We start from the raw sequence: 20261 nt of genomic DNA, 5'->3' as shown, positions 1-20261 counted from the left end.
GTATAAATGTTGTTACCATTATTGTGATGAAGATTACTTTGAATATCCTGATATTCTGATCTGTCAGGACTTTCTTATTTGCATGAAAATTATATTTCTGTAAGCAGGAAAATGTCAATAGAAACCGGATGCTAGTGTAAAACTCTAATATTGACATATATATCAGATTTTCTTTTGGCCATGAGTCAGCCTTTAAAATGGAGATAACTTAGGGGCGCCTGGGTGTCTCCGTCAGTTAGGTGTCCGACTTTGGCTTGGGTCATGATCTCACGGTCCATGAGTTCCAGCCCCGTGTCGTGCTCTGTTCTGACACCTTGGATCCTGGAGCTTGCTTTGGATTCTGTGTCTCCATCTCTCTCTCTCTCTGCTCTTTCTCTGCTCGCACTCTGTCTCTGTGTCTCCCAGAAATAAACGTTAAAAAAAAAAAAACAACTTAAAAAAAAGTAAAATGAAGATAATATGGAATTTTTTTGGAGAGAGTTTATAATAAACATAAATGTGAGCTTTTATTTAAATAGCCTTATGTTGCTCTTCCTCTGTTTCTGTTTATTTAGGTGTTCAGACACGTTGAAACTATCCACAGAGGATACCCTTGCTCTGAAGGTGACGCACACAGCTAGTGGCCTGAGGGACTGTCTCCATTCCGTGGTCGAGGCTGCAGCCCACAGGGAAGTGAGGGCTGCCATCACGAGAATGAGTTTTTATCTTCTGAATGACAGATTGTCTTTAAAGAGTGGCACCGGCCCCTGTGGGCTGACCTTGAAGTCCTTGGCCTGGCACACTACACTGAACAGGTCAGTGCATACAGCTCAAGGCCGCCAGTTTTGAAGGCCGGGAATGAGCTGTTTTTGGGTTTATCTCCACATCTTTGAAGATAAGAGCACACATTCTTCTCGTTACTGTCATTAGAGATATGTTTTCTCTGTAAGAAAGACTCTGTGATTTTTATTATCTGTAATAAATGTCTAACAGTAGCAAAAGAGAAAAATTTCCTGAATCACTGCCTTTTGGAACTAATAATAAACAACACAGTTTTTATATCCTATCATAGAACATTTTGCCATCTTACAAAAGTAGACGATTAGGATAGACCTGGATGAACAAAGTGAATGTTCTGTTCACATTGTAAAAGAGCCGAGACATCAGCGATTGATTAATAGGTTTGGGACACCTGCCATGGGCTGTTTCGTTTTGCTTTTGTTTTGTTCTTAAGAAAATTACCTCATTTTTCTTTTTACTCTGAATTTCATGAAGTTGATTGCCATGTGGAGATCCTTTAGTAGTTATTGGGAAGGCTCTAGCTTATAAATTTAACATGTTTAACTGGTAGCAGATGGCTGCATTTGAAACAAGTAAGACTGACAAGCAGCCATTGCCAGCAGTTTTACATTTTAATCTTCTTGTGGATTTAGTCTCAGATGTATAACTTTCTATTAAACATAACATGTGCCATTTGCAAAATGCGAGGTTAAATGAATTTCCGAAATGTGAACTCGAAATGTATCTCTCACAATTCAGAGGTCTAATTCGCCTTTTCCAGTGGGGTGCTGGGATCAGCCAGTACCTCTGTGAGAGAGCTGGCAGCTGAATTTCAGGATTCTTGTAAGTTAGTTGTTAAAACACAGCCATTCTTAAAAACGAAATTGTATAAATTTACAGTTAAATGTATTATAAGAAGAGTGGAGGTGATGTCATCACTTCCTGATTATTTTACAACCTTTTGCTGATACTTGTGGTCATGCAGTTGTTCCTATCTGCTGTATCTGTGCTGTGGAAATGCCGTGTGCTGGTGTGCTGGTGTGCGTCTCTCCACAAAGGCGTGATGTGTTGGTGGCTTGCATTCAGCCACGGGGAAAGATTTCCACTCTGGGAATTGGCGAACACAGCAAATCATCCCATTCCTTACCTGGTTGTTAAGTATTTGTCAGCACACCACTTACTGTAAAGAGCTAGAAACCATGAAAATTGTCTGTTTGTATTGTAGGTTTCTACAAGTGCTTCCTGCTTGCACTGAAGATGAGAAACTGCTAATAGACATCATACATTTTTTAAATAAGTTATTGAAGGAACAAAGGAAAAACTCATCAGTAGAACTTCTAAACTGGCTTCTAGAATTACTTCTTAGACATGTAAGTGTTTTTAAGGAATTGAATTTTAGGTTTGACAAATGATTTATTTGTAAAAATTAGTAATGCTATGTAACCAAAAAGTGTGATTTTTTTTTTTATAGCCCATGTTTTTTAGTAAAGTATTTCCTTAAAACTTTGGAGTAGGGAAGATTTTCTCCAAGAAGAGACATAATTTTGAACTTATAAAGAAGGAAATCTGTAAATATGACTGCATAAAAATGACATGGCAGTGAATAAGACAGAAACCCTGTCCTCATGGAACACATTCTAGTAGAGTGGAGTGGACAGAAAACAAAGATATTCTGCAGGGGCAGCAGTAAGTGTGGTGAGGAAACATAAAATAGGATAAGAGGGCAGAGGTAGGCAGGAGTGGAGATGCTCCATTAGATCCGACAGTCAGAGAAGGCTCCCCCTCTGACTAACATTTGGCCAGAGCACTGAGTTAACTGTCACATTCAGCCATATAGGTATCTCAGGGAAGAGCATTCTGGCAAGAGAGGAAAAGAAATGCAAAGGCACTTAGTTGTCAGGGCCATGTTTGAAAGGCAACCAGAGGTCAATGTGGCTGCAACAGGATGAATGAAGAATGGTGGTAGGAGATGAGATCAGAAGGATATTCAGACTCAAGCTCAAATAGAGCTTTGTAGGCTGAGGAGCTTAACCTAAATGAGCAAGGAAGCTGGTGGTGGATTTTGAGTGGAAGAGTAACATGATGTGATTTAAATTTGAGAAGATCATAGTAGCAGCTGTCTCCAGAACCGTAGGTGGCATGATGGAAGCTGGGAGGCTGACACTAACCCAGAGGAGGGATGGTAGCAGCTTAGAGTGGTAACGGGGCCATTGATGGAGAGGGCACTGACACTCACTCGCTCTCTCATACACACACACACACACACACACACACACCTGTAGCACTGTGACTAAATGTGGAAATTATGGTCATGGAGTGCTATTTAAATATTATAAAAGATGAAAAGCAGAAATAACTAACAAAAGCTAGGAGATGAAAGGGGTAGATCAGGTAGGAACATAAAATAAGTCCAAAATATCATAAACAAGGTTCTATATGTACATGACTCTTTGATGGGATTTTGTATTGTGTTCTTAGATATACCTGTGTTATCTGAAGAACTACATTTTAAAATTATTGCAAGTTTTTTTTTTTTTTTAATTTTAAAAATGTTTATTTAGGGGCGCCTGGGTGGCTCAGTCGGTTAAGCAGCCGACTTCACCTCAGGTCATGATCTCACGGTCCGTGAGTTCGAGCCCCGCGTCGGGCTCTGTGCTGACAGCTCAGAGCCTGGAGCCTGCTTCTGATTCTGTGTCTCCCTCTCTTTCTGCCCCTCTCCCACTCATGCTCTGTCTCTCTCTGTCTCAGAAATAAATAAACATAAAAAAAAAACAAACCAATAAAAATGTTTATTTATTTTAAGAGAGAGAAAGAGTGAGTGAGCATGAGCGGGGTAGGGGCAGAGAGAGAAGGAGAGAGAGAATCCTAAGCAGGCTCTGCACTGTCAACCCAGAGTCCCATGCAAGGCTTCATTCCACAAACTGTGAGATCATGACCCGAACTGAAATCAAGAGTTGGATGCTCAACCAACTAAGCCACCCAGGTGCCCCACAAAGTTTTCTATAATAAACTTTATTTTTAGTATTTTTGTTTGGCCATTTTTTCTTTCAGATTATCTTTATTTTCAATTTGTGTAACTTAGAACAGTTGTCCAGTGGGAGGGCATTAGTTTTGTTGGCTTCTGTATGAATGGCAAGAAATACTTTAAACACAGTTAAAAAGACATGATAAACAGAAAAATATTTCTAATACAAATGAGAGATGACGGACTAATTCCAGCATCTTAAAGTGCTTAATTGATAAGTGAACCTTAATAATATGATTGAACTCCCAGAGAACATAGACTTACAAATTTTGCTCTCCTGTTGTGTTCTCGAGGATGATTTCAGAGTACCATATTTATTGTACTTTTATATTCTTTAATCGTTTAATTGTTAAAAATATTAAAGTATTTGGAGGCAGTTATTTTATGACCATTTTTAATAAAGCAAAACAGTAAAACCTTATGTCACTATAGTTCCTCTTTCAGCTTTTAGGCATGCTTAAATATTTTAGAGATTGGATATTAAAATATTATTAGAAGAATCTCTATGAAGCTTTTCCTCTAAGGTTTTTTATAAATTGATTTTTGATCTATAAATTTTTTATAACTTCATAATCTTTTTACACTTTTTAAAGGAGAATAACTTCTAAAACAATCTCCTCCTTAGGTTGAAGTTCTTATATTCTGGGAGTTAGGATTGCTTTGGGTTGTGAAAATAGTAGTTATGGTGGGCTTGGGTTTAGCTTCTTTTCCTGAAACTCTGTGCAGTAATTAACGTTTGTTTACTAGACTGTGTACATGGTATGTACAGTGGAAAAATCACTATTCATGCCTATTAAAATATATTTACTAAATTAACTGTAACTAGAGAGTTAAAACTTAATATTTAGGGGTACCTGGGTGGCTCGTTGGTGAAGTGGCTGACTTTGGGGCTCTCAGGTCATGATCTCGTGGTTCGTGGGTTCAAGCCCTGCATCGGGCGCTGTGCTGACAGCTCAGAGCCTGGAACCTGCTTCCGATTCTGTGTCTCCCTCTCTCTCTGCCCCTCCCCCACTTGTGCTCTGTCAAAAATAAGTAAGCAAAGTGTGAGCAAAATGGACTTAAGCATCCACTATCAAGACAGCTTGCTCTCTGTCATGCTACAAGGATTAAATTATTAAGTGTTATGTAAAGATGAATGTTCAGAATAAGAGAAGCCTGAAAATGGAAAGTCAGATGCCTTTTAAAGTTTTTCATTTGAAGTGGGTAAAGTAAGTGAGAGATGATTTAAGGTGAGTAAAATAGCATTTCCAAAGGAATTGTTTTGAATGTATGGACATAACATGAAGAGGTATGCAAAAGCAGTGGCAGAAATTGGTAACGTCAGGCAGAATACTTGAGGACTTGATCAGGCAGAAGGATGTGAACAGGAAGTATAAAGAAAATCAGCTAATTAACTGAGGACGATTGAGAACCTTTCTCTTGTGAAAAATCGTCTGTGTGTTTTATCAGAACATTTATTTATTACAAACATTTTAGGCACTTTAGGAATTTATGACATTACTAATTTACATTTTAATGTAATGATAATTTGGTTAATGTATAAAATAACCTAGAAGTGCTGAGTTTGAATACCTTTCTTTTCAGAATGCATTTCTTTTTTGAATTTAAATCCAAGTTAGTTAACAGATAGTATAAGAATGGTTTTAGGAATATAATTTAGTAATTCATCACTTACATCTAACACCCAGTGCTCATCCCAACAAGTGTCCTCAATGCCCATCATCCATATAGCCCATCCCCCGACCCACCTCCCCTCCAGCAGCCCTCAGTTTGTTCTCTGTAATTAAGAGTCTCTTACGGTTTGGCGCCCTCTGTTTTCATCTTACTTTTGCTTCCCTTCCCCTATGTTCATTTGTTTTGTTTCTTAAATTCCACATATGAGTGAAATCATATGATATTTGTCTTTCTCTGACTTATTTTGCTTAGCATAATACACTCTAGTTCCATCCAATTGTTGCAAATCACAAGATTTCATTCTTTTTGATCGCTGAGTAATTAAATTTATATTTTTTGAAAGTTTATTTTTAGAGAGAGAGCAGAATGCATTTTTTTGATGGAAGTTCATAAAAGTGGAGCCATAATTCTTTAGCGGGGAGGCTATCAGTGCTATACAGCATATGGCTGTCTTTGTTGGCTAACTTTCACAGGCTCATGTGCACTCAGACTTCATGGAGGACATTGCACGTCCCATTGTTGTAGGCTGCTGATGGATGGTAAAGTGGATGTGATGAGTGGTAAAGAAAATGAACCATCCTTGTAGAAATCGTTGCTTTTTGGAGGTCACAGTGACAAAGTTATGACCCACGTAGCTGGTTTAAAATTAGGATTGAACACTGATGTCTAAAGACCAAACCTTCAGGTGTGATTAAGCACTTGAGATCAGTAGGCATCTGTAGAGACTTCTCTTTATTGTACATGAAAAATGGTGATTCATCCTATATTTTAGAAGTGATGTTGCTCAGGTTTACTGAATGTTAATATTAACATGTAAATCAAAGATGTGTTCTAAAGGGAAAAAGTCTCGGCAATTACAAGCGGAAACAAATTATTAACAGATTGAGGTTTTAGGGAAGAACCTTAGTTTTAACATCCTTTATGCATCCTGTACAATATATTAACCTACTAGTCAGTAGTTTCTACTTAATTTTTATTTGTATATCAGGATTAATCATTCCTGATAGTAAAATTATATTTTACCAAGATGGAATTTGCATTAAAAACAGCTTGTTGGGGCATGTGGGATGGCTCAGTCAGTTGAGTGCCCTACTTCAGCTCAGGTCACCATCTCACAGTTCTTGAGTTTGAGCCCCACGTCGGGCTCTGTGGTGACTGTTCAGAGCCTGGAGCCTGCTTCAGATCCTGTATCTCCCTCTCTTTCTGCTCCTTCCCCACTTGTCCTCTGTCTGTCTCTCTGTCTGTCTCTTTCTCTCTGTCTCTCAAAAATAAATAAATAATAGGGTGCCTGAGTAGCTCAGTTTCTTGGGCATCCGACTTTGGCCCAGGTCATGATCTCGTGGTTGTGAGTCCGAGCCCTGTATCGGGCTCTGTGCTGACAGCTCAGGGCCTGGAGCCTGCTTCAGAGTCTGTGTCTCCCCCTGTCTCTGCTCTTCCCCTGTTCATACTCTGTCTCTCTCTCTCTATCAAAAATAAACAAACATTAAAAAGAATAAAAAATTTAAAAAATACTTAAAAAACCCCAGCTTTTATCATCCTCAATGGGGCAAAACTGAGAGCTTTCCCCCTGAGATCAGGAACACGACAGGGATGTCCACTCTCACCGCTGTTGTTTAACATAGTGTTGGAAGTTCTAGCATCAGCAATCAGACAAGAAAAGGGAATCGAAGGCATCAAAATTGGCAAAGATGAAGTCAGTCTTTCACTTTTTGCAAATGACATGATATTCATGGAAAACCCGATAGACTCCATCAAAAGTCTGCTAGAACTGATACATGAATTCAGCAAAGTTGCAGGATACAAAATCAATGTACAGAAATCAGTTGCATTCTTATACACTAATAATGAAGCAACAGAAAGACAAATAAAGAAACTGATCCCATTCACAATTGCACCAAGAAGCATAAAATACCTAGGAATAAACCCAACCAAAGATGTAAAAGATCTGTATGCTGAAAACTATAGAAACCTTTTGAAGGAAATTAAAGAAGATACAAGGAAATGGAAAAACATTCCATGCTGATGGATTGGAAGAATAAATATTATTAAAATGGCAATACTACCCAAAGCTATCTACACATTCAATGCAATCCCAATCAAAATTGCACCAGCATTCTTCTCCGAGCTAGAACAAACAATCCTAAAATTTGTATGGAACCACAAAAGACCCTGAATAGCCAAAGTAATATTGAAGAAGAAGACCAAAGAGACAGGCATCACAATCCCTGACTTTAGCCTCTACTACAAAGCTGTAATCACCAAGACAGCATGGTATTGGCACAAAAACAGACACATAGACCAATGGAATAGAATAGAGACTCCAGAACTGGACTCACAGATGTATGGCCAACTAATCTTTGACAAAACAGGAAAGACTATCCAATGGAAAAAAGACAGTGTCTTTAACAAATGGTGCTGGAAGAACTGGACAGCAACATGCAGAAGGATGAAACTAGACCACTTTCTTACACCATTCACAAAAATAAACTCCAAAAGGATGAAGGACCTGAATGTGAGACAGGAAACCATCAAAACCCTAGAGGAGAAAGCAGGAAAAAACCTCTCTGACCTCAGCCGCAGCAATTTCCTACTTGACACATCCCCAAAGGCAAGGGAATAAAAGCAAAAATGAACTATTGAGACCTCATGAAGATAAAAAGCTTCTGCACTGCAAAGGAAACAACAACACTAAAAGGCAACCAATGGAATGGGAAAAGATATTTGCAAATATATATCAGACAGAGGGCTAGTATCCAAAATCTATAAAGAGCTCACCAAACTCCACACCCGAAAAACAAATAAGCCAGTGAAGAAATGGGCAGAAAACATGAATAGACACTTCTCTAAAGAAGACATCCAGATGGCCAACCAGCACATGGAAAGATGCTCAACGTCACTCCTCATCAGGGAAATACAAATCAAAACCACATTGAGATACCACCTCACGCCAGTCAGAGTGGCTAAAATGAACAAATCAGGAGACTATAGATGCTGGAGAGGATGCGGAGAAATGGGAACCCTCTTGCACTGTTGGTGGGAATGCAAGCTGGTGCAGCTGCTCTGGAAAACAGTGTGGAGGTTCCTCAAAAAATTAAAAATAGATCTACCCTATGACCCAGCAATAGCACTGCTAGGAATTTACCCAAGGGATACAGGAGTGCTGATGCATAGGGGCACTTGTACCCCAATGTTTATAGCAGCACTTTCAACAATAGCCAAATTATGGAAAGAGGCTAAATGTCCATCAACTGATGAATGGATAAAGAAATTGTGGTTTGTATACACAATGGAATACTACTTGGCAATGAGAAAGAATGAAATCTGGCCTTTTGTAGCAACGTGGATGGAACTGGAGAGTGTTATGCTAAGTGAAATAAGCCATACAGAGAAATACAGACGCCATATGTTTTGACTCTTATGTGGATCCTGAGAAACTTAACGGAAGACCATGAGGGAGGAGAAGGGGCAAAAAAAAGTCAGAGAGGGAGGGAGCCAAACCATAAGAGACTCTTAAAAACTGAGAATAAACTGAGGGTTGATGGGGGGTGGGAGGGAGGGGAGGGTGGGTGATGGGTATTGAGGAGGGCACCTTTTGGGATGAGCCCTGGGTGTTGTATGGAAACTAGTTTGACAATAAATTTCATATTAAAAAAATAAAAAAACACTTTGATATTATGGAAATTAAAATTTACTGTGTCAAAAACAAACAAACAAACAAACAAACAAACCCAGGTTTGTTCATCTTGTCAGTATTTATCAGAGTTGGAGGAAAGGTGGGTGTAATTCAGCCTTTGGTTATTTGGAGCTGAGAATACTATAGTATATATATTTATTTTTATGACTTACTAAATGTGTATCTTGATTGTTTTATTCCTATATAAAATGTAGAAGTTATAGTTATGTTTTATGTAATTTTATTTGATCCAAATGAGGTACTTCTTGTTCAGGATGAAAGGAAAAGATGAAAAGACAAAATGCTCTTTAGGTATGGAACATAGTAAAGTAAGTTAAAAGAAAACATCTGTTACCAATACTTTCTAAAGTCCCACAGGTATATTATTCAAAAAAAATGTTTATTTATTTTGAGAGAGAGAGCATGAGCTGGGGAGGGGCAGAGAGAGAAGGAGACAGAGAGAATCCCAAGCTCAGTGTGGACCTCGATGTAGGGCTTGATCCCACGACCGTGAGATCATGACCTGAGCCGCAATCTAGAGTTAGACGCTTAACTGACCGAGCCACCCAGGCACCCGTCACAGTTGTATTATTTATAATTCTGTGTACTTGATTGAAGTATATGGTACATAGTACGTAATATAAACAACTTAGAATTTTCTTCCCATTTAAAAAAAATTTTTTCCCCCAAAAGAATGCAGTTATTTTTTGAGTTCTTTAGGTGAAGGATTTCATAACAATACCAATTACATTTTATCTCTTCTTTTATGTTGTAATATGCAGTATTGATGTGATGTAATACAGGGGACAGGATATTAACCATATTTGAAGTTAGATGATTCTCAGGTTGAATCCTTGCTTTGTTCATTTGTATGACTTTGGACAAGTTACGTAACCTCTTTATAAACCTGTTTGCCCATCTGTAAAATAAGAAAATGCCCATCTTCTAGCTTAATCAAAAAATTAAATGGAGGAATCTTGTTTTCTTTGATTAATAACTATTCCAGCTGTCTTTAATGCTGTTGGTTAATGTAACATGTTCTATTCTTAGTATTATTAAAAATAACCCTGTGACATTTCTTTAGTTACATTTTTTCAAAGTTGGGAAACAAGAAAAAATTTAAATAATACTAGTTTTATTTCTCAGCCTATCAAATCGGCAAAGATGACAGCAGTAATAATACTCAGCATTGGCTTGAATGCTGTGATCTTCTCCCACCCTGCATCGTCATGTCTATTGGTGCATGTTTTGTAGAGACAATTTGGCAATATATGTTGAAAACATTAAAACTGTTAAAACTATTTTGATTTAGTAATATCATAGCTTGGAATTCATACACCAGATACAATCTGAGTTGAACACCCTGCTGCACATCTCCATGAAATTAAAAATCACTGATGATTTAGTAGTTGGTGTGGAAATCCTTATGATTGAAAAATAATCAGATATTAAAATATTGTGTTTGAAGAAATACTGATAACATTATGTTTATTATTTTTTTATTTTTATTTAAAAAAATTTAAATATTTATTCTTGAGAGAGAGACAGCCAGAGCACGAGGGGGAGAGGGCACATAGAGAGGGAGACACAGACTCTGAAGCAGGCTCCAGGCTCTGAGCTGTCAGCACAGAGCCTGATGTGGGGCTTGAACTCACAAACTGTGAGATCATGACCTGAGCTGAAGTCGGAAGCTTACCCAACTGAGCCACCAAGGTGCCCCTGTTTTTTAATTATTTTTTAAATGTTTATTTATTTTTGAGAGACAGAGTATGAGTGGGGGAGGGGCACAGGGAGAGAGGGAGACACAGAATCCAAAGCAGGCTCCGGGCTCTGAGCTGTCCTGACTTGGGGCTCAAACCCACGAACCGCGAGATCATGACCTGAGCCGAAGTCAGATGCTTAACAGACTGAGCGCCCCAGGTTCCCCAACATTATGTTTAAAAAGGGGTTATTATAGCGGATTTTTTCACTTGGTCTCAGTTTTGTTAAAAATACAGAATTAGAATTCTGTTTATGTATATTCTCCCACAATGAGGATAGTATACAGCAGTCTACTCACAGCAGCTATCTCTGTGAAGTGTGATCATGGGGTTTTTGTTTTTCTCATTGTGCTTCTTTATATTTTCCTCAGTTTTCTGTAATAGATGTGCTGTTCTTCTGTTGAGATAACATATGAAGCACCTTTTGAGTTTAGAGCATCTCTACTAATGCACTAGAGACCCGTAGCTACAGGTTAGGTAATATAACTCTTAGGTAATCCAGAATGTGATTTGCAACAAAAATCTTTATAGGAACAACATACAGCTCAATTAGAGAATAAATGTGTTTTTTTAATATTATTGTTTAGAGTCCAAACCCACTGTTAGACCTGCTGGTTCTGATGGAGTCACAAGCACGAGAGGAAACAGATGACATCCGGACCGCTGTCAGGCAACAAGTGCAGAAAGAACTGATTGCTCTTTTCAATACCTTGCTGCTCAGTTTCATGGCAGTTACTGACAGGTACCATTTGTGTTGTTGAAGGTTCAGGGACATTCATGTAGAAACTAGTTTCGTTTTGATTTCCAAAGAGTCTTACTTGCTTACTGGTTTCAAATTGAGGAAGCAAGACTTCAGTAGTAATCAGTTGTGGTCTGTTTGTTTTCATTTCAATGAAGTCTCTTGTATAGCCTGATTATAATTTCATACACACACACACACATACACACACACACACACACACACACACACACACACACACTCACACTCACACTCTCTCTCTCTCACACATACACACACAGTATTTTACTGTCTCTTGGTCCTCTCTTAATTCTCTATACATGTATCTGAGCAATCATACCCATTTCTGTGACTTTATGACTTTTTTTTTAACTACATAGATGATTTTCCAATGTGTGTCTATAATTCTGACTTAAAATTTTTTTAATTAGATAAAATTTACTATCTTAACCATTTTAAAGTATACAATTGAATCGTTTTGGTATGTGTACAATGTTGTTCAACTGTCACCATTTAATTCTTTCTTTTCATTACTCTGAAAAGAAACTTTGTACCCTTACCCAAGCCTGTGGCAACCGAGCACTAATTTTTGTCTCTCTGGGAATTTACTTATTCTGTACACTTTATATGAATGGAATCAGACATATATGATCTTTTGTGTCTGATTTCGCATCACGCTTTCAAGCTCCATCCATATTCTAGTGCATATCAGTGCTCATTGCTTCCTATGACTGAACAGTAGTCCATGTACAGATAGACCACATTTTGTTTATCCATTCATCTGGTGGTGGACATTTGAGTTGTTTCTACCTTTGAGTATTGTGAATAATGCAGCTTTGAACATTTACATACAAGTTTTTGTGTGAACGCATGTTTTTAGTTCCCCCGTATACACCTATGACTGGACTTGCTGGCTCATGTGGTTACTCTGTGATTATTTTCTTGAAGGAGTGCCAAACTCTTTTCCGTAGCAGCTCCACCATTTTACATTCCCACTGGCAATGTATAAGTCTTCTAATTTCTCTATGTCCTCTGTAACACTTCTTCTTATGGCCATCCTAGTGGTAGAAACTGGAATCATTTTGGTTTTGATTTTATTTCCCTCATGAAAAATGATGTTGAGCATCCTTTCCTGTGCTTACTGGTTATTTGTATATCTTCTTTGGAGAAATGTGTATTCAAGTCTTTTGCCTATTTTTGCATTGGGTTGTTTGTTTTTTTGTTGTTGAGCTGTCTTTTTATATATTCTGGACATCAATATCGTATCAAATATGGGGCGCCGGGGTGGCTCAGTCGGCTTAGGGTCCGACTTTGGCTCAGGTCATGATCTCACAATTTGTGGGTTTGAGCCCTGCGTCAGGCTCTGTGCTGACAGCTCAGAGCCTAGAGCCTGGAGCTTGCTTCACATTCTGGTCTCCTCTCTCTGTTCCTCCCCTGCTCACGCTCTGTTTCTCTTTCTCTCTCTCAATAATAAATAAAGATTAACATTTTTTTTTTTTAAATATCGTATCAAATATGATTTGCAAATTTTTCTCCCATTCTGTAGGTTATGTTTTCACTTTTTGGGTAGTGTCCTTTGATGTTTAAAAGTTTTCTATTTGATGAGGTCTTCTTATGCTGCGATCCCAAGTCTCTGCTGGAGGGAAAGACCTGATCCCCCACACATAACATTTGAAACAAACCAAAGTGTCAAATACCCCTAATTCAATTCAACACCTGACTAGATCTGAAAGCCATTTCTATGAGAAACTATTACGTAATTTGCCCTCAATAACTTTTTTTTTAAACATTTTATTTTTAAGTAATCTTTATACACAATGTGGGTCTGAAACTCACAACCCTGAGATCAAGAGTCATATACTCTACCAACTGAGCCAGCCAGGTGCCCCTCAGTAACTCTTGGATGCAAAGGTTTGACATACAGTTACAAATGAGGAGAACTATAAAGAAGTAGGAAAATGTCTCCTGTAGTTCAGAGAAAAATATCATTAGAAATAGACCCACAGATGTCAACTATTACAGGAACTTTATTCTTATGTTATTATAATATATATTATAATATTATATCATAATTATAATATAATTTATATTATAAATAATATAATATAAATGTAATTATGTTATATAATATAAATTATTACTACAAATAATATTTTATGTTTTAAAGTTTATTTTGAGAGGGAGAGGATGAGTGGGGGAGGGGCAAGGAGGGAAGGAGACAGAATCTCAAGCAGGCTGTCAGCACAGAGCCTGACATGGGGCTTGAACTCAGGAACCATGAGATCATGACTTGAGCCGAAATCAAGTTGGATACTTAACTGACTCAACTACCCAGGCACCCCTAAGTAATATTTTAAATATAAATATAATATATATTAGATGAAAATATGGGTAATATTGGTAAAACTATGGAGAATATCAATAGCAGAGAAATGGAGACTACAGTTTTTCAAGTAAAAAATTCATCGCATGGGCTTAATAGTGGGCTAGACACAGTATAAAAGAGGATTAGTAAATTTAGAATACAAGTCAATAAAAATTTCACTAGAGAGGGTCGCCTAGGAACCTTCTGAGGTGATGAGAGTGTTTTATATGTTGTGATGCTTGGTGGTTGCATGATTATATACATACATAAATCATGTCGTGTATCTATAAGATCCGTGAGTTTTACTACGTACATTGATACCTTATTAAAGTGCTGAAGACAAAAACAGTGAATCCATTGATGGTAGATTCTGTGCAGTTAGACCTGTAATGTGTATAGAATCTCCTGGGGGACTTGTTAAAATATTATCAGCAGCTCAGGAATGTACATATTAGGCAAGCACCATAGGTAGTCCTTGGGCTAGACTTTGAGAAACAGCGCTGTGGACTGTTCTTGGATGTTGAGAGGAACTTGCGTGGTTATGAGACAAACTGGATGTGGAGCTTGGGGAATGTTCACAGGGACTAGGAGAGGGAACTGGTGGCGGTTGAACTGGGATTGGTTAGATATTTGCAGCGGCACTATTTCCTTTCGTAGTTTTCTTTTGCAAGCGTTAAGGTAAGAGGGGCAGAAAATGAGAATGACTGGTATGTTAATTTAAAGAACAGAAGAACATTTTTTAATACTGTTGATTAGATTATAGTTGATTCTTGCACAGCACAGGTTTGAACTATGTGGGTCTATTTATACCCGGATTTTTTTGAATAAATACAGTATAGTACTTTTATGATTTTATTGATAATATTTTCCTTTACCGGGACAGCTGGCTGGCTCAGTCAGTAGAGCATGAAGCTCTTGATCTCAGGGTTTTGAGTTCAGGCCCCACATTGAGCATAGAGTTTACTTAAAAAAAAAAATAATAATGTTTTCTTTCCGCTAGCTTGCCTTTTTGTAAGAATACAGAGTATTATAACAGAAAACATACAAAATGTGTGTTAATTGACTGTTTTATGTTAATTGACTGTTTATGGCTTCTGGTCAACAGTTTGCTATTAGTTGAGTTTTTGGAGAGTCACAAAGTTGTATGAGGATTTTTGACGGCACATGGGGTTAGTGCCTCTAAATGTACTTTGTTGTTGGTCAGCTGTACTTTGCTGTTGACCTGTGGGAAATATGAATTTATACAAATAACTTTTAGGCTTTGTTGCAAGTTATATGTGTTTCTAAAACTTTAAAAGCACTTGGATGTCAGGTGTATAAGAATTATGATCTTTAAAAATCATTCAACTATACTGATAATACTGTAATTCAACTACACACATACGATACTGTAATACTGTAATATGTAAAAACATAGTAGTCATCAGTTTTGGAGTCTAAAAATCTGTATAACTGAGGAAATTTCAGATTTTATTCAAGCTTTGTCACACACAGATACTTCTCCCAGGAATTTCATCTTTGGATCTATGCCTACCTATTAGTTTCAGGGATTTTGTTTCCTAAAAAAAAATGTTCTCTTGATTGTTTCATGTAAATTATGTGTCAAACTCATTAAAACCTTTTATTTTAGCTTTCTGGGGAAAACAATTTCAGCTAATTAAAAATTCAATTTTTGAATGATTCCACATGATTAAAAGTATAGGTTTAATATATGCCAATTTAACTCATTTAAAGTATGCATTTAATTTTCCATTCTAACTTTTGGTTTTATTTTTGGGTACCAATACCAATATCATTTATCTCTTTTTCAGTGTAATTGTTACTGGTCTTTCACCTCATATTTTAACTATGTTTTCCTTGAAAAGCCTTGTTTTGGGACCACCATTTCTCCTGGTTCGTATTTTTCTGACATACTAAGTTGTTAGTAACTCTCTGCCATCAGTAAGTTAACCCATTAGCCCATCACACTTGTTCTCTTGTTGATTTTTTTCTTCCTTGCTTTACATACACAGGAAATGCTTGGAACTTCTTCACGTTTTCCAGACACAGCTGGCCCTGAGACTGCTCCAGAGCCTGAGAGTCACTGATGCCCCTCACTTCTATGGCCTGCCTTCCCTCGAGAGGACCTTACGAGGGATGGCTCACCTCACGGCATCTCCGGGATGGAGCTCACACTCTCCTCTCACAAAGCCATTTGAAATTTGTGTCAAGTACTTGTCAGGTCTTCTTGAAGTAAGTGAAAATAACCAGTGACTGTAACTAAATAGTAACAACCCCAAAGAATAGCTATTTACTGTTTATTGATCATTCCCATTGTGCCAGGCATGGTGTTTTTTTTATTTAAAAAAAAATTTTTTTTATGTTTATTCATTTTTGAAAGACAGAGAGACAGAGCACAAGCAGGGGTGGGGCGGAGAGAGAGGGGGACACAGAATCTGAAGCAGGCTCCAGGCTTGCAGCACAGAGCCTCGAACTCACGAACTGTGAGATCATGACCTGAGCCGAAGTCAGATGCTCAACCAACTGAGCCACCCAGGCGCCCCTATGCCGGGCACAGTGTTAGGTGCGTTCTGTGTATCAGTATATTTAATGTAGATTATTCTGCAGTATTCCTCTGACTCATTATAATGTGTTAAGTGTTTTAATGATTTTTATTAATAAATATGTAAGATCACTTTTAGAGTACACTCATTTTCAAGAAGAATAAACTAAGGCTTACATTTAAGTCCCCTCATTAGGTAATATATTCACTTATGTTGTCTATCCTTTTTATCTGTGAAATACAGCACATATGTGGAGATTACACAGAACATACATAGCTCAGGCATCACATAGTGAACCTGCCTGATCCAGGCATTGCCAGCACCCAGGGAACATTTGCCATCACCCTTTTTGAGCTCTTCTCTCCTGAAAGGTAGTTGTTACTTTGAGTTTATGGTAATCATTCTTTACTTTTCTTGGTAATCTTACCACTTAATTATGCGTACATGTTTGCAACAATTCCTGATTTTTTAAGTTTTGTAAAATGGAATCATATGACTGCTTTCTGTCATCAGTATGCTTCTGAGACTTGTTCATCCTGCTTCCTGTAGGTAGAGTTAGTTTACTTGTCCAGCGTTCACTACGCTACAGTGTTGAAAGATATTTTGGTTTTTTTATTTTAATGGAGAGCCATTTTGGATCCTGCTTCAATGAATATTCTTGTCTCTCAGTGAAAATGAATTTTTGATAGTTGATTTTCTAACTATTGTTGAATGTGTAGAAGTGTACTCAGTTTTTATATATGAGCCATCTACCCAGCAATCCTTGTTTCCAAACTCAAAGGAAAGGCCTTTAATTTTTCACCTCTCACTATGCTATTTATGGTAGTTTTTTTCAATTAAGTAAAGAAAAGTAAGTTTCCTTTTAGTCTTGCTTTACCAAGGTGTTTTTTTTTTTAATAGCAAGTGTATAATGCTTTTTCTGTATCTTTTAAGATAAACATGATTTTTTTTCCCCTGTATTCCATTAAGGTGATGGATTAGATTGATTCATTTAAAAATCTTAAACATCCTTGCACTTCTGGGAGAATTTCAACTTAGGTTGTGATGTACTATTCCTTTTATATATTAACAGATTTAGTTTGTTAATGTTTTTAGAATTCTACCAATTTTCTTATGCAGAAAATGGTTTTATAATGACTGCATCTGTCTTCTTTCTCAGGAAACTTTTGTCAGGTTTTAATATCAAAATTAATCCATCTTTGTATGTATAAATTATTTTTATGTAACTCTTATTTCCTTTTGAAATAGTTTATTGGAATTGGTGGTATTTAATGCTTAAATGTCTAGTACAATTTGATGATGAAGCAATTCAGACCTGGAGTTTTCTTTTGGGAAAGATTGTTAAATGAATTGAATTTTTTAAATCTAGAATTTTGAGATTTTTAATTTTTGGTGTCAGTAAGTTATGTTTTTCTAGTATTTTATCTAAAGTTTTGAATTCCTAGCCCTAAGATTATTCATCAAATCATCTTATTCTTTAAATGTCTGTCAGATCTAGAGGGAGGTCCCATTTCATTCGAGGTATTAAACTATTCTTTCCTCTAGTTCTCTTGATTGGTCTTACTGTGTGTTTGTATGTTTTATTATTATCATTCTTTTCAAAGAATGAACGGTGGACTTTGTTGATCCTCCCTTTAATGTTTTACCCCATTTCATTAATTTCTCTTTAAGCTTATTTCTTTCTCCTTTTGTTTTAATTTGTGGCTTTTTTGGGATAGTCTTATTTCAGTGATTTTTTAAAAATCTATTCTCAAGTATTTTTAGCTCTAATTACCTTCTAGGCATGGCCTTAACATTATCTCACACGTTCTGATATGCCCCATTTTCATCATTTGGGTCAGTATAGTTTTAGTATGATGTCATAAATATAGCAATGATGTAGTTCTACATAGTCCTGTTAGAGAAGAGCTTCCCCAGGGTTCCCTGCCAGCCTTGCATTTTATGCACGCCGTCCACAGAGGCAAGGCCTAATCACAGCTTATCTAAGTCTTGCAGAGCTTCCTCTGATCTTTCTGGAACATGAGAACATGGGAGGCTTGTGAGGAACTGCTACAAGACTGTTTCTTACTTGCTTCACTCTTCCTGGGATGTCTGTCACGAGCCTGTTTCTTACTACCTCCTGGGTTCTGATGAGTGAGGCTTTCTGCCTCAGTTCCCTTGCAGGATAGCTGCAGGCTGTAAGCAGCTCGGCTGCAGCGGGGCCTGGGCTCCTCCGCAGAGTGCCCTGCTATCTGCATTGCTGTCATCTGGCCCCCCTGTTTCAGTGTCACCCTGCGAAAGAGACTGGGAGCTGGCTCTTTGGCTACTATTGCTTTTGTTTTTAACGTTAAGTAATAACCTGTCTGAATCTAAAAATGACTCATTGTTTCCTTATTGACCAAATCTGTCAGCATTTCTTGTCTTGAAAGGCTCGGTGATAGTCAAGGTTGAATGATAGATAGTCAGAGGTTGGGCTCTTTAACTGTATTAGGACGTCGGCAAAGGCTCTTCGAGGAGGCAGTGTTAGATTTTCAGAGATGAATGATTGATATCATGGGCATTCTAGACATGGGATGCTTCGACCAACTTGTATCCATAACTTCCTATTCTTTTTTTTTTGGAACGCACTTGCCAGTATTTAATGAACCTTCTTCCATGTGGCTTCAGGCCTTCATGCTGACAGGCTGTTTGGGGAGCTTGCCCTTCCCCCAGACTTTGCAGTAGCCCCCTCGCACCACATCGGTTATGGGAGCAGCTCCCGTCTTGTTTTTGGCAGCATTTGCCTGTGTCTGCTCACTGACCAACGTCCAAGGTTTATCGAGGTTGACAGTTGGGCAGAAGCTCCGGCTCCTCTTTAAGTGGTAATGCCTCGTGCCAACCGAATGATATTTGTTGATGTGGATCCTGTGGAGATGCCACCAGCATTCCCCTGGTCTCCGGGGTGCTTCCGGTGCTTGCTGATGCAACCGTGGCCGTGGCTCACGTGGCCCCGAAGTTTCTGGGTCTTCCCTAGTCTGGATGGCATGTCAGCAGCCATTCCTCTTTATGCTGTGTGCTCCCACCTGCAGTCACACAGTCTGCCTGCCACCAGCTACTGCTTTAAAAGCTGAAACCTTACAACCCAAAGCTCTCTATCAAGTGCATAAGGAGTTTTGTAATCTTGCATTTTGAATCTTACATCGGTTTTATTTTTTCCCCCACATCTCTGAAGTTTCAGTTTTATTTGGCCCATTTCACTAAATAAAACGTATTTTATTTATTTATTTATTTATTTATTTATTTATTTATTTATTTATTTATTTTTAACGTTTATTTATTTTTGAGACAGAGAGAGACAGAGCATGAACAGGGGAGGGGCAGAGAGAGAGGGAGACACAGACTCTGAAACAGGCTCCAGGCTCTGAGCTGTCAGCACAGAGCCCGACGCGGGGCTCGAACTCATGGACCGTGAGATCATGACCTGAGCTGAAGTCGGACGCTTAACCGACCAAGCCACCCAGGCGCCCCAATAAAACTTATTTTAAAAGTCTATTTCTTCATATAATATCTTCTCTTTTCAGATGGCAGTCTGTATACAGAGTTTAAGATCTCTCTTATTCATTTACCCTCCTTTAGGAAGTCTTTTCTTATCTTCCAGACATACACACTCAGGGAAGAGTGACCGGCCTCTTCCTAGGTTGTATACCTGTAACAGTTTATATATGCCATTATTATGGTGCTTAAGACATTGTATCTCTATTTTGT

The 20261-nt window shown here is 37.9% G+C and overlaps 1 protein-coding gene and 1 pseudogene across 2 annotated transcripts in view; one reads left to right on the top strand and one right to left on the bottom strand.

The window, feature by feature from the left end:
• The window catches only part of RTTN (rotatin), a 165003-nt gene that overhangs the window by 66738 nt on the left and 78004 nt on the right, over positions 1-20261 (top strand). For both annotated transcript variants that reach the window (XM_043559072.1, XM_043559071.1), the window contains exons 25-28: positions 555-794; positions 1985-2129; positions 11479-11633; positions 16008-16227. In XM_043559072.1, the coding sequence (XP_043415007.1) occupies positions 555-794; positions 1985-2129; positions 11479-11633; positions 16008-16227 (760 nt within the window). The remainder of the gene's footprint in view (positions 1-554; positions 795-1984; positions 2130-11478; positions 11634-16007; positions 16228-20261) is intronic.
• LOC122470856 lies at positions 19147-19542 on the bottom strand (annotated as a pseudogene).

The sequence above is a fragment of the Prionailurus bengalensis genome, chromosome D3 (genome assembly GCF_016509475.1).
Source record: "Prionailurus bengalensis isolate Pbe53 chromosome D3, Fcat_Pben_1.1_paternal_pri, whole genome shotgun sequence".
NCBI lineage: Eukaryota > Metazoa > Chordata > Mammalia > Carnivora > Felidae > Prionailurus > Prionailurus bengalensis.
This window is presented reverse-complemented; position numbering and strand designations above follow the sequence as displayed.